The 14,622-nt window shown below is 40.3% G+C and overlaps 2 protein-coding genes across 2 annotated transcripts in view; one reads left to right on the top strand and one right to left on the bottom strand.

Annotated features, from left to right (window-relative positions):
* LOC129698055 (uncharacterized protein K02A2.6-like) overlaps positions 1-14,622 on the bottom strand; it is a 198,828-nt gene that overhangs the window by 135,355 nt on the left and 48,851 nt on the right. The window lies entirely within an intron of this gene.
* The window catches only part of pan3 (poly(A) specific ribonuclease subunit PAN3), a 76,245-nt gene that overhangs the window by 35,559 nt on the left and 26,064 nt on the right, over positions 1-14,622 (top strand). Inside the window, exons 6-7 of the mRNA XM_055636893.1 lie at positions 10,581-10,828; positions 11,164-11,265. Of these exons, the coding sequence (XP_055492868.1) occupies positions 10,581-10,828; positions 11,164-11,265 (350 nt within the window). The remainder of the gene's footprint in view (positions 1-10,580; positions 10,829-11,163; positions 11,266-14,622) is intronic.

The raw sequence follows: 14,622 nt of genomic DNA, 5'->3' as shown, positions 1-14,622 counted from the left end.
CCCGGGGGGGGGAGAGAGAGAGCGCGGCCGGGGGGTGGAGAGAGTTTCTTCACTCGCAATGCCGCAGTCTGAAAAGGGGGTGGAGGAGGGGGGGGGGGGGGGGGGCAGCGGTGTGCGCGTCAAACAAATTTTCAGGTAAGCCGATTTTTGACTGTACAGTACTGTACAGGAATATGTGAAAATCATACGGTCATAGCGTCGTGTTTTCGAGCAGTATGAACGTACACACACACACACACACACACATTTTATTTGTGCAAAATATTCAAATCTGTGACATCTGCATTAGGAAAACACTTTGTTCCACCATTGCATTATGACTATTTTGGAAATCCTTACATTTTGTGCATAAATGTATGTATGTGGTTTGGTGTCACTTCTTCTTGCGTATGGCGTGCACAGCCTAAAGTTGTAGGACAACTTGTTCTATTTGATCTTATTTGATTGTGCACGCCAGGTTGATTGCATTCGTTGAAACAGGGCGGAACACATGAAGGTTGCAATCTTCCACCCCTTGGTGTCACTGATCTATATATAGCATGTTCAACCATCTATAAAGGACAACCAGAACCTAAACAATTTTAAATTGGTTTTGAAAGTGATATTTGGTTAAACATAACTCTTTGGGGAAGAATAGCTGTCTACAATGCTTAGGGGATTCCCTGAGGACTGTGAAGTACTGCTGCAAATGAACAGAATGGGGCGGGGCGAGGCAAAGTATCTGGAGGTAAAAGTTTGTGTCAGCTAAAGGTTCAAAGAAAGAACTGGGCGGTTGAATTGATGATGCTCTTTGTTACAGAATCTGGTGTCATTCCTCATTCTGATAACTTATACCCCACCCATCCCCCTTCTCTCTCCCTGTTTCTTCTCCCTCCCCTCTTATCCCTCTCTTAGTCTTTCCCCCCCCACCCCGGTCCTCCCTCACTTCCTCTACTGTCCCTGTCACATTAAATGAGCACTTTAATGAGTATGGTTATTTGGTCACAGTTGTCTCCTGTGAAATATACCACAGCTAAAAATACATCAAAACAATATTTCTAAAATATGAGGTCTTGCATCAACATGTTTGGGTACTCCCTTTATGGTATCAGTCAGTCAAGCAGAGCTTTTCTATTTTTATAATTACTCTGTGGGGCGGAGGCAATATTTTATGCTAGCTAGACGTGCATAGCTTAATCTTACCTAAAATTTTACGGTTTTGCACCATAGTTGCATGCCATTTGTATCATTGACTCTCTGCATTTAGAATATTGTGTTCAGTTCTGGGCACCATGTTACAGGAAAGATATTGTGAAGCTTAAAAGGGTTCAGAAAAGATTTACAAGAAGGCTGCCAGTACTAGAGGGTGTGAGCTATAGGGAAAGGTTGTGTAGGCTGGGTCTTTATTCCATGGAGTGCAGGAGGATATGGGGAGATCTTATAGAGGTATACAAAATCATGATTACATTAGATTAGATTCCTTTATTATCATTCAGACCTTTCGGTCTGAACGAAAGTTCGTTGCCTGCAGTCATACACAATAATAATAAATAACAAAACATACAATAAACACAAATTAACATGCACCACAGTGAGTTCACCAAGCACCTCCTCACTGTGATGGAGGCAAAAGTCTTAGTCTCTGTCCCTTCCCTCCTTGTTCTCCCTCTGCGCTGAGGTGATCCGGGCCGAAGATGCCGCCCTCCAGTCCAGCGGACGCAGCTGTAGTTGCGGGAGCTCCGCAAACAGGTCAGCAACCTGTGAGCTCCCGGTCGTCCACTGGGCCCGCGAGGAATAGATCGGGTAGATGCACAAAGTCTTTTGCCCACAGTAGAGGAATTGAAGACCAGAGGACACAGGTTCAAGGTGAATGGGAAAAGATTTAATAGGAATCTGAGGGGTCACTTTTTCACACAAAGGGTGGTGGGTGTATGGAACAAGCTGCCAGAGGAGGTAGTTGAGGCTGGAACTATTCCATTGTTTAAGAAACAGTTAGAAAGGTACATGGATAGGACAAGTTTGGAGGGATATGGACCAAGTGCAGACAAGTGGAACTGGTGTAGCTGGGACATTGTTGGCAGTGTGGGCGAGTTGGGCCAAAGGGCCTGTTTCCACACTGTATCACTCTGACTCGACCCATTGAATTATCTTTTTTTAAAACTAGTCTGAATTCAGCTCCTGTTACTGTGTATTGCAAACATTTTCATTATTGCCCTACCTTTTCCGTTTCATCTGAAATTCTGATTTTTATCATCTTCACATTTTTTAACCTGTAAATTCAAGTTTCTTCTAGGCCTTTCTGATTCTAATTTGAAAAAGCATCCAATTATATCATAACAAAATTCTCTCTCTAGCATATAGAATTGTTTCTGTGCTTTGACATTGCTTTCTAAAGCAACATGCTGAAAATTCTAACCTTCTAATTATTGAATTTTGTAGGCTTTTCCATGCTTGTTCACTTTTAAACTCCATGGCTCGATTCCAAAAGCCTTGGATTTCATGTGTTCTCTTTCTGCCTAAGTAATGTGTTGGCTGAGAGCCTTAGCATATTCCTTTTACAATTCTGTTCGCCAGGAAATACCCATGATGGATCTGAGGCAGCAGAGATGGAAACTATTAGTGCTATGCGCATGTTGTTCAGCCTTCTGCACTGTGGTACAGCATACCTCAAATACAGTTGGTGGACTTTCATTTTGGAGTATTCATCAATTTACCATAGTTTCAAATTCTCTTGATTAACTGAGACACAAGGTACAGGTTCTGTGGATTGATTACCACATCAATAGTAGATTGCTCACGATTGTGGAGCCTACCTAATGTGAAGTTGTCGGCCATCTCCAATCCATGATTAGTATTAATATATGGTGCAGACAACATCTTGTGCCATAACATAGGCATTGCTAATTTATATCCTTCCTACTAATTGATGTCTACAACTGTAATGGTGCTGCTATTTTTTATTGTTAATTTGGGATGTGGATTCCTTTCTTTTGTGCTTCCTCTCAATAGGGCAATATTCTCCTCAGTATTGCCGTCATTCTTTTTATCTTTCATGAATACCTTTTGGTAGAGCTGTGATCTGAACTCTGCTGAGCCATTGATATAATAGCATATCTTGATAGTCAAAAGACTAGTGAGTCAAGATAGAAATCACATGCTGGCACACCAAGTGCCTGTTTCGCTGCTGGAGTCTGCATTGGGGGATGTTCTGAGGAAAGTCAGATCAGGTTGGGAGGAGTTCCCCCCCCCCCCCCCCCCCACCGCCACAGATACCATGTAATCCCGTGCAACCTGCTCCATGGTCGGATATCCGTGACTAAACCGTGTCCCCCCCCACCTGGTTTGCCAGGTGAGCAGCAGGCTGTGGACCCCCAGCAGGACCAAAAAACAAGACTTGTCAAAGGGCAGATGAGCTTCTAGCGAGCCAACAGCCATCCACACTTCAGTAGAATTTGCAATCGCTGTCGCACATAGCATTGTAAAATAGCCACAGAAAAATTTAAACATTTGGGAATTGAAATCACTAGAAAATATCAACCTATGTATAAAGCTAATTATAATTCCCTACTTAAGAAGTTAAATACTTTAATTAAATTCTGGAAAACGCTTCCGGTGTCTTTAATAGGCCGAATAAATGCTATAAAAATGATCTTTTTACCACAAATTCTATACCCATTTCAATCAATCCCTATATATCTACCAAAAAAGTTTAAAAAAAAAACTGGACTCAGACATTACAAATTTTATATGGGACTATAAATCCCACTTGAGCAAACCTAAAAAATTGGGTGGTTTAGCACTTCCTAACTTTATGTACTATTACTGGGCAGTAAATATCAAAAATATGATTCACCTGCTGAACAATTCTACCCAGCAGGTGGATTGGATTATAATGGAGAGAAAGGACTGCTCCCCTTGTAATATTGGAGCGATCCTCCTCTCACCAATGAACTTGAATAACACAAATTATAATAAAAATCCAATTATACACAGTACAATTAGAACCTGGAAACAAATAAAACATAACCTAAAATTAAGAAATCTATCTCTGTTATCTCCAATTGCTAACAATCTGTCGTTTAAACCCTCTATTATAGATAAATAATTTACACAATGGGACAGAATAGGGATTAAAACGCTTGGAGATTTGTACGAAAATGGAAAATTATTATCATTCCAACAATTACAAATAAAATATAATCTGAGAAATAACCATTACTTTAAATATCTTCAAATATCTGACTACCTGAAAAAATATACACAAGATTATTATAATATGCCACCAGATTTACTGGACGAAGCAACGAAGACAAAGGCTGAATCAGCAAACTTAATATCATACTTATATAACGCTATTTTAAATATAGAAATACCTTCAACCAACAGTATTAGAAGAGACTGGGAACAAGAACTAGCTATAAAAATTTCAAAAGAGAGGTGCGATAAACATTTACAATATGTACATAAATGCTCGATTAACGTTAGACACACTCTAATACAATTCAAAATCTTACACAGGTTATACTATTCAAAAACCAAAATAAGCAAACTTTTTCCTAACGTTTCACCTATTTGTGATAAATGCCGATCTCAAGAAGCTATCATCAATTTGATTCAACTTTATTGTCATTGCACAAATACGAGTACAGGTACAACGAAATGCAGTTTAGCGTCTGGTCAGAGTGCAAGATAGTAGAAATAAAAAATACTGGTTAAACAATATGTGCACTGTGGATTAATTAAACTGGTACATAGGCAAATAAATGTATGCAGATGGGAGAGTATAAAAGATAGCTAGCGTCGGGACTGTGAGTTCAGCAGTGTAATGGTGTTATTGAAAAAGCTGTTCCTCAGCCTGCTTGTGCGAGACCTGAGGCTCCTGTACTGCCTCCCTGATGGGAGGAGGGCAAATAGTCCATGGTTAGGGTGAGAGGGGTCCTTGATGATTTTCCCGGCCCGTCTCAGACACCGTTTGCGGTGGAGGGCATCCATGGCAGGGAGCGGGGCACCGATGATGTGCTGAGCGGTTTTCACCACCCGTTGCAGTGCCTTCCTATCAGCTGTGGTGCAGCTGCTGTACCATACCGTGAAGCAGGTGGTCAGGATGCTTTCGATGGTACAGCGGTAGAAGTTGGACTGGATCTGGGGGGACAGGTGAGCTTTCTTAAGCCTCCTCAGAAAGTAGAGGCGCTGCTGCGCCTTTTGGATCAGTTTGGTGGTATTGAGGGACCAGGACAGATCCTCTGAGATATGTACCCCGAGGAATTTGTAGTTGGAGACGCGCTCCACCTCAGTCCAGTTTATCCCGATGGGGGTATATCTGCCACCTCTGGTCTTCCTGAAGTCAACGATGATTTCCTTCGTCTTCTTTGAGTTGAGGATGAGGTTATTATTGGTACACCAGGCTGCCAGGTTCTGGACCTCCTCCCTCTAGGCTGATTCGTTATTGTCCCTGATCAGTCCTACCACCGTGGTGTCATCGGCAAATTTTATGATGGCGTTGGAGCTATACATAGGGACGCAGTCATGGGTGAAGAGGGAGTAGAGGAGAGGGCTGAGCACACAGCCCTGTGGCCCAGTGTTCAGTGTCAAAGTGGAGGAGGTGAGGTGGTTGATGCTAACAGACTGAGGTCTGTTGGTGAGGAAATCCAGTGTCCAATTGCAGAGGGAAGTGGTGATGCCAAGTCCGCTGAGTTTGGTGAGCAAGCTGGCGGGGATGACAGTATTAAATGCGGAGCTGAAGTCGATGAACAACAACCTGATGTAGGAGTTATTGTTGTCTAGGTGGGTCGCAGATATGGCGTCCTCTGTAGACCTGTTGGGCCGGCAAGCAAACTGATGGGGGTCACTGTGGGAGGGAGGCTGGCTTTGAGGTGAGCCAAGATCAGCCGCTCAAAGCACTTCGAGATGACGGGGGTGAGTGCCACTGGGCGAAAGTCATTGAGACTCCCTGAAGCTGACTGTTTGGGCACTGGCACAATGGTTGAGGTCTTGAGGCAAGTAGGGACGACACCCTGGGCCAGTGACAGATTGAAAATGTCATTGCGCACTCATTTGTTGTTTGTACAAAAATTCTGGACTGAAATTTTTGAAATCTTTACAAAATTATTCAAAATAAAACTGATACCAAAACTTGAATGGATTGTCTTTGGAACAATGGAAGGTAGCTCTGAACTAAATGTGTTTCAAAATAATCTATTTAATTATGGGCTAATAATGGGAAAAAAAGCTTATACTTAAATTCTGGAAGAACGCTCTTATACCAACATTAAATATGTGGATTTCAAATATGTTGGAAACATTACACCTGGAAGATATGAGACTCCTCCTTGCAGGCAAATCAGACCACTACCTAAAGACGTGGTCTGCATTTATCGACTTACTACAAGAATAAGGTGCATCAGTACTTTAAAAAAAGAAATGGTGTCAGAATCTGGTAAGGGGGGGGGGGAGGGAAAATATCAGGTTGGTATATCCCTTTTGCGCGGTTTCTATAATAGAGCTTTGGGTTTTTTTTTCTTTTTTTCCTTTTTCCTCCTTTCTTTTCTAGGGTCTATTTCTTAATTATTTTCTCTAACCAATGAGTCTCTGTTTTTTTTCTCATTGATCACTATTTTACATGAGCACAATTTTCTTTCTCTCACTTTCTCTACTTTCTTTATCTATATCTTTCCTTAAAGCTTAAAAAATGAAGTGGTACAATAAATGTAATAAGATATATCTGCCTTGTACTATTGTAATTTACTGTACTTCTGATAAATAAAAATATATTTTTTTAAAAAGCATTGTAAGGAATGATGATAAAGTGCACACACAAAAATCCTATACTTCCAGCGGCGGAAGTCCGCAGGAACTGGAGGACAGAGATGTGTGGTGTGTCCGTCACCATTCCCGTTGGAAACCAGCACCACTGCGTCGCAAATGTTTTCAACGATAATGAATGAATGAACTGAGGAAACTCTTGCATTTTGCATGCAGATGTAAATTTACATCTGGAGGGCTGCTGTAGGTATAGTGCCCCTTGTTAATTTTGAATGGGGGTACCAACCTGTCAGATGTGATAAATACCAGTATGTGTTTATCTTGTGTTATTGATTTTCATTAAGTTTTGGGTATGAACAACTATCGGAGACTATTAAACGCAGATTAAAAGTCTGTCAGAAGGCGCACTGTTGAAGATGGTCAGGGCATTCCAGATGCGGGACTTCCAGATTTGATGCCTGACGCCCATTTGCAACTCAAGTCTGTAATACTTTGGCAGACGCCTGTCAATTGTAGAGGGTAAAGTCTACCCATTTTCAGAAAAGTTAGAAAGTACAGGCTGCTGAGGAACATCGGTGGTCCAGGCTCATGGAGAGCTGTCCTTTTTTAATTTTTGTCCTCTATCATGGGTGCATCTAAAGATATTTGAAATAATCTGGTTGTATTATTTTATTCATGTCTAAGGATACATATCATTAAGGACCTATGCCTGTTTTACTTTAAATTCCATCAGAACAATGGTTATCTCATTCTCCAACATCTCCATTAGGACTCTTTCATTGAACCAAGCAAAGAAATCCTTTGCATCTTCCTGTCATTAAAATGATTTCAGTTTTTATTTCAAATGGACCCTGCCCATCTTTATTGTTTCTCTGTAAATGGTATCAAAATTTAATTTAATTATTATTACGCTTCACCTTTCTCGTTTGATTTCCCTTAAATTAAGCCAATTGTGGTACACTGTATCTTTTGTATTTGTCCTAGATCTTGCATATGCTTGTAATATGCTTAACCTGTCAAAGGATCATTATCTTTTGATGATTTGTTTTGCTTGGACCATACATGTTCCATGCCCTCATTATCTCATCTGGAACATACTTCTTTGTTCTCCATTTTTCTTGTTCATAAGGGCTTTTTTTTCTCTCATCTAATTTAAGCCTGTTTGCTTTCTGGCACCTGCTTCCTAAATTCTGTAGCTAGTCATAATTGTTTAGTGTATGTGTTGCTTTTTTCATCACAAAGATTGTCAAGCTCTTGTCATTTTTTTGAATATGGCAAACATGGTTCCTGTTAGAATCGGAATCAGATTTTATTCGGCAAGTATGTTTTGCAACATACGAGGAATTTAAGATCTCCTTTGTAGAATGTGACTGCTTTAACGTCTTGGGCAATATTTCTTATAGTTTAAATACAAGGAAATATATGAGATAAAGTGAATGTGAAGAGCGATCAAAAAGTATTGTGGTGATAATTGATTATGCTTGTACACTAAATTAAAGCATCAAATGAAGTGATTAATCCACATTTGGTCTTCTCTGTGTTTAGAAGATTGTTTCATGAGCAGTGAATATCTTGTACTAAATTGATAGAAGTGAAAAAAGAGACTGAGTTGGGAATGACCTGACATGGGGAAATTCTCCCATATTTTTAAAGCATTTTTCAAGCTGGCAGTAATAATAAAATGTTTCAATGTATTAATTGATGTTTGGGCATAGAATATATTCCATTAGTATGGGTAGTGTTAGCCTTTCTACACAGTGAAATTAAATAATTGCATTGTGTATGTAGAACAATATGGTTTGACCTACTGTAGAAAACTGACAAGACGTCAGTTGACTTGCAGAGAAATCAACTCTGTGTGTTCAGGAACAGAATCCTTGTGTAACCCAGAGTTAGCTATAACAAAATCAGTATACAAAGTAACTGCAGATGCTGGTTTAAATCACAGATAGACACAAAAAGCTGGAGTAACTTAGTGGGTCAAACAGCATCTCTGGAGAAAAGGAATAGGTGATGTTACTTGTCGAGACCCTTCTTCAGACTGTTGACATGAAACGTTACCTATTCCTTTTCTCCAGTGATGCTATTTGACCCGCTGAGTTACTCCAGCTTTTTATGCCTAGCAAAGACTGTTTCACCTTTAAAAACTGTTGCGGGGCCTGGGAATTGGGAAGGAAGGTAGTGAAAGGGCAGGCATTGGAACTTCTGTATTTGCAGATGAAGGTGTTTTTGGGAAAACCTGCTGAGTTACTCCAGCACTTTTTTGGTAAATCGTCATCTACTTTTCCTTCTGTTAGGAATAAAAGGACCAGGCTATTTGGAATTTCACCTGCACTGCCACTCAGTTAGATCCTTTCTGATCTTTTAGGGTCACATTCCAGTACTGTCATGCTTTGATTCCCTTATTATCCAAGAATTATCAATATCGGTCTTGGATATGGTTGTTGTTCTCTCACAGGTATTCCCTTCATACTTCCTGCACCACCACTATCTGCAATTTAAGCTTTGAGATAACTAAGTTCTGCTGAAAGTCATCAGCTTCAAGTGCTGCCTGAACTGCCGAGTGTTTCCAGTATTCTGTTTTTTTTAATTTCAAATGTAGAACATCTTTTGGGGTTGGACAGGCTAGATGCAGGAAGATTGTTCCCGATGTTAGGGAATCCAGGACAAGGGGTCACAGCTTAAGAATAGGGGGAAATCCTTTGAAACCGAGATGAGAAGAACTTTTTTCACACAGAGAGTGGTGGATCTGTGGAATTCTCTGCCACAGAAGGTAGTTGAGGCCAGTTCATTGGCTATATTTAAGAGGGAGTTAGATGTGGCCCTATGTGGCTAAGGGGATCAGGGGGTATGGAGAGAAGGCAGGTACGGGATACTGAGTTGGATGATCAGCCATGATCATATTGAATGGCGGTGCAGGCTCGAAGGGCCAAATGGCCTACTCCTGCACCTAATTTCTATGTTTCTATATGCAATCTTTTTGACCTCAGACCATTCTGTGCACTTATACTGTTGTAATGAAGCTCAATGGAAACTTAATGAATAGCACATCATTATTTTTTTGAGAATTTTGTAATCTGCTGAATTAAAAATTAAATTTGGCAATTTCAGATCATAATCACTGTTCCTATTTTCCACTGTTGGTAATTAATTTCCCTGCTAATCAGCAATAACATTTATTCTAGATGCATCCTTTGTTCTTTTTAGCTGTGCACCACCATTTTCTCTATTTAGGGATTTTCTTATTCTTTCCACCTTTTTGCCCTTCCATTGTTGTTGTACAATTATAATTTGTTGCGTCTTTAACCTGCTAGTATTCGGTGTATACAATCACATTTTTTTCTTTCCATAGTTTGTTCTTGTGTTCTCATATAATTTATCATTGTCTTGGAACATGATGGACACCTCTAAATTCTAATTAAATGTCCTGTTTCATAATTTTGCATTTAATTTTCTATTTAGTCAAAATCTATAGTGTGATGTTGCAAATAATCTGTATCGTTGCCTCTCAGCCAAAGCAATAGATACAAGAGATTGTGTAATTTAGTCTATTATTTTACACGATGGCTGCCTTAGAATTTTCTTCTATAATGGTCTGCTTTTGTCATCTGATCAGGTATTCGCATGTAATGTTTTAGATTGGAAAATACCCCAGAGAAGTGGAAGAAAAAAGTGATGATATGTCACAGTTTAATCAGTAAATGTATGTCTAATATAGAAAACCCATTTAAAAGAAATATATTGACAGATGCCTTGTCCATATTAATACTTACTTCTCTCTATTTGGTAAAACAAGAATGCTGAGTATAATTTAATAACAAAGGTATTGAACTTTTCAGGAATGTCCTTGTCAGCTGGATCATCCCCTCTGCACTCTCCAAAAATAACTCCTCACACATCGCCTGCCCCTCGAAGAAGGAGCCATACTCCAAATCCAGCAAATTTCATGGTAGCTACTAGTGCCTCTACACCAGTGTCTGATGCAGTCTCTCAGTCTTCATCTTCTGGTCAGGTGATACAAAAAGAAACTGTGGGAGGGACAACTTACTTCTATACTGACACAACTCCAGGACCTCTTCCAGGAATGGTGTGTAGATACTTTTTTTGTTAAATACTGCAAATCAAGTGCTTGCAATGCAGCAGAAAATGAACTTGGAATGGGGTAATGCTAAAATGTAAGCTGATGCTCATTTCATTTATTTTGTCGAGCAAATGTGAAAGTGACTGTATGGCTACCTTCGATTTTCCAGCATCTGCAGTTCCTTCTTAAACGTAATAACTAATTAGATTGTTAAGTAATACATTGTATCAGAATTGCTGCCATAAATGCAAAATGCTCTGTTTACAATAATCAAATGTTGATATAAACGGGAGATATAGTTAACATTTTGCCGTTGATTATCAGGTTTCCTTGTTTTCCAGGTATTTCCAACATATATTTATCCTTCATCTGCACCCCATGTTGCTTATATGCAGCCCAAAGCAAATGCACCTTCTTTTTTTCTGTCCGATGAACTCAGACAGGTATTTTGAACATACTCTCAGCCTACCATTGTGATATTTATATATGTGTGTACGTTACATGAAAATAGTGCTTTGCATCAAACCAAGTATTTGGTTGATATGTAAATAATGCTCTTACTGCTGCCCCCCAAGATGAAGGGCTACTTTCAGAAGGATGTGATCCTGCTAGGTTGCTGGGAAGAAACTGGTCAAAAAACCTGACCCCTTTTCAGATGTAATTTACTGCTCTCAACAAAAATCAAACTGTTATATAGTAGGGACACAAGAAACTGCACATTCTGGAATCTTGAGCAGCAAAAGTGCTGGAGGAAATCAGCAGTCTAACCGCATCTGTGGAAGGAAATGGACGACAGCATTTTGGGTTGGGACCCTTCTTCGGATTGAAGATGCTACTTGACCTGCCATGTTCCCCCAGTACTTTGGATTATTAAGAAAATCAAAACTGTACAATAATCAAAGCCCATCAATAAAAACTAAGTTGCAAGCTGTTAATGAATTGAATAAAATGGGAATCAAAATCTTTGTAAGAAGCAAATTGCTAGCAGTAAGTAAGTAACTCCTGAAATAATTATCCATTGACAAGGCAGTTTAGTATTAACATGCACGGTAATATAGAGCAGAGCCTAGGATCCTTGTGATAGTTTTCCTCCATGAATTCACATTATATTTGCTTACAAATGATGCTCGTAAACATTTTTAAAAACAACATTTCATTCATGCTTATTTATGAGTATAAAATTGAAATAATAAGCACTAAAACTGTACTGAATTTTAAATGTTTGTGTTTGCGTCAATTGTTATGGAAAGAAGGCAGGCTAATGGGGTTGAGAGGGTCAGCCTTAATTGAATGGCACAGCAATGTAGAAAAAACGAATGGCCTAATTCTGTTCCTACTACTTGTAAACTTTAGACATTGACATAAATGTATAATTTAAGCACTAATTTGCGATGCATTTGAGATACCAGTTTTTCACCTTGAAAAGCAAAATCTTATAGGCTGCAAATTCAGTTTTATTTTGTTGATCAGTTTTTATAAAACTAACATTTTAAGTATGTGGGTGTCAGGAATAGCAGGGCCAATATTTGTTGCCTATTTCTTTTTGTCTTGGAAAAGGTGATGGTGAATGACATCTTGGAACTGTTGTAAGCCTTGGGAGCTAATCACAGACAGGGATTTACAGGAATTAGTCTCAGCAACAATGAAGGAAAAATTATATATTTCAAACTGAGGATGGTGTAAGACTTCAGTGGGAACCTGCAGGTAGCAATATTCTCATGTGCCTGCCCTCCTTGTCCTACTTGCTGGTAGAGGCTGCAGATTTAGGAAGTACTGTCCAGGGTGGCCAAGATGAATAAGTATATTTTAATGGATACTTTACACGTTGCACTATGGTGAAAGGAATTAATGTTTCGTAAGCTAGATGAGATGCTATTTTAGCTGACTACCTTGTCCTGAATTGCGTGAGCTTCTTGCGCAGTCCTGCTCTTCTCCAGGCAAATGAAGAACATTCCATCATGCTCTTAACTGGTACTTTGTCAATGAAGGAAAAGCACTAGGATGCCAGAAAGTGAGTTACTTGCCAAAGTATCTGGCGGCTCCAGCACTTGCCCTGTAACCACAACCACTATGTGCCTGGACCATTATGTGATTGACCTCATCAGCGACAACAATGAGTCGGCCTATAGGGAGGAGGTCCAGCTCCTAGCAGCATGGTGCGTTGACAACAGCCTGGCCCTTAACACCAAGAAGACCAAGGAGCTCATTGTGTACTACAGAAGGTCTAGGGGTGACACGCACACCCCCATCCATATTAAGGTGGAGCGTGTTTCCAGCTTCAGGTTTCTGGGGTCAACATCTCCGATGACCTCTCTTGGACCCACAATACCTCAACACTGATCAAGAAGGCTCACCAGTGTCTCTTCTTCCTGAGGAGACTAAAGAAGGTCCATCTGTCTCCTCAGATTCTGGTGAACTTCTACCGCTGCGCCATCGAGATCATCCTTACCAACTGTCTCACAGTATGGTATGGTACCTGCTCTGTCTCCGACCGGAAAGCACTGCTGAGGGTGGTGAAAACTGCCCAACGCATCACCGGTTCCTCACTCCCCTCCATTAAGTGTCCAGAGGAAGCGATGTCTGCAAAGGGCGCGCAGCATCGTCAAGGACTGCTCTCACCCCAACCACAGACTGTTTACCCTCCTCCCATTTGGGAGGCGCTACAGGTCTCTCCATTGCCGGACCAGCAGGTTCAGGAACAGCTTCTCCCCTGCGGCTGTCACCCTACTTAACTCTGCACCTTGGTGATTGCCAGTCACCCCCCCCCGACGCTCCTTCCTCCGGTGACTGATCTCCCCCGCCCCATTGACAAAGTACCAGTTGGACTTTGAACAACTCCAACCATCCTTTGTGTGAGATGTGACTCCAACTGTTGAGGTGCTTTTCATTTGACATCTATTCATTTAGTTTTTCTAGGATTCCTTGATGCCACTTGGTGAAATATTGTCTTGCCCTCCCATTTAGAACAAAAATTAATGAGTAATTAATTAGAGTGCTTTAAAATAAAGAGCATTGAGATTCATGGTACAACCTTATAATACTTTAGTTAGGCTACTGCTGGAGTACTGCTAGCAGTTTTGGTCATCACACAAAAAGAAGGATTTGATTGTACTGCAGAGGTTCATCAGGATGTTGCTCGGTTTGGATCATTTCTGCTGTGGTGGGGCTCGATCGATTGGGATTGTTTCTCCTTCGAGCAGAGAAGACTGAGGGGAGACCTGATCGAGGTGCACAATATTTTGAGGGGCATAATGTAGTTGCGATTTTTTTTCTCCTTGGGAGAGCTGTGTGTATTAGGGTATATGGTTTACGGTAAGAGAATAGAGATTTATTGGAGATTTGAGAGATTTTTGTCATCCATAGGGTGGTTGAAATCTGGAATGTACTTCTTAAGGAGCTGGTGAAGGCATAAATGTTTAGACGAACATGTGAAATGCAGTGGTGTAGAGCACTTTATATTTAAAGGTAGAACATGAACTACTTTTAATGTTGTATGCATTTGGTGACAATGTGAACATCTCTGCAGTAAAGGCAGGTTGGATGACTGAAATGTAGACAGAAATGCTGGATGAACTCAACAAATCAAACAATATCTAGAGAAAGATAAATCAGTTAGTGTTGAAGCCCCTTCATCAGAAATGAAACATTAACTGGTTTCTGTTTCCATTAGATGCTGCTTGACTGGTTGAGTTCTTGCAGCATTTCTGTTTTTTGTTTTCAGATGCCAGCATTTGCAGTTATATTTGTTGCTTGGATTGGATGATTACTTTGCAGAACGGCCCTATTCAGTGAGGGAGATC

The sequence above is a fragment of the Leucoraja erinacea genome, chromosome 6 (assembly GCF_028641065.1).
Source record: "Leucoraja erinacea ecotype New England chromosome 6, Leri_hhj_1, whole genome shotgun sequence".
NCBI lineage: Eukaryota > Metazoa > Chordata > Chondrichthyes > Rajiformes > Rajidae > Leucoraja > Leucoraja erinaceus.
Note: the sequence above shows the minus strand (reverse complement) of the source record. Positions and strands in the feature narration are given on the sequence as shown.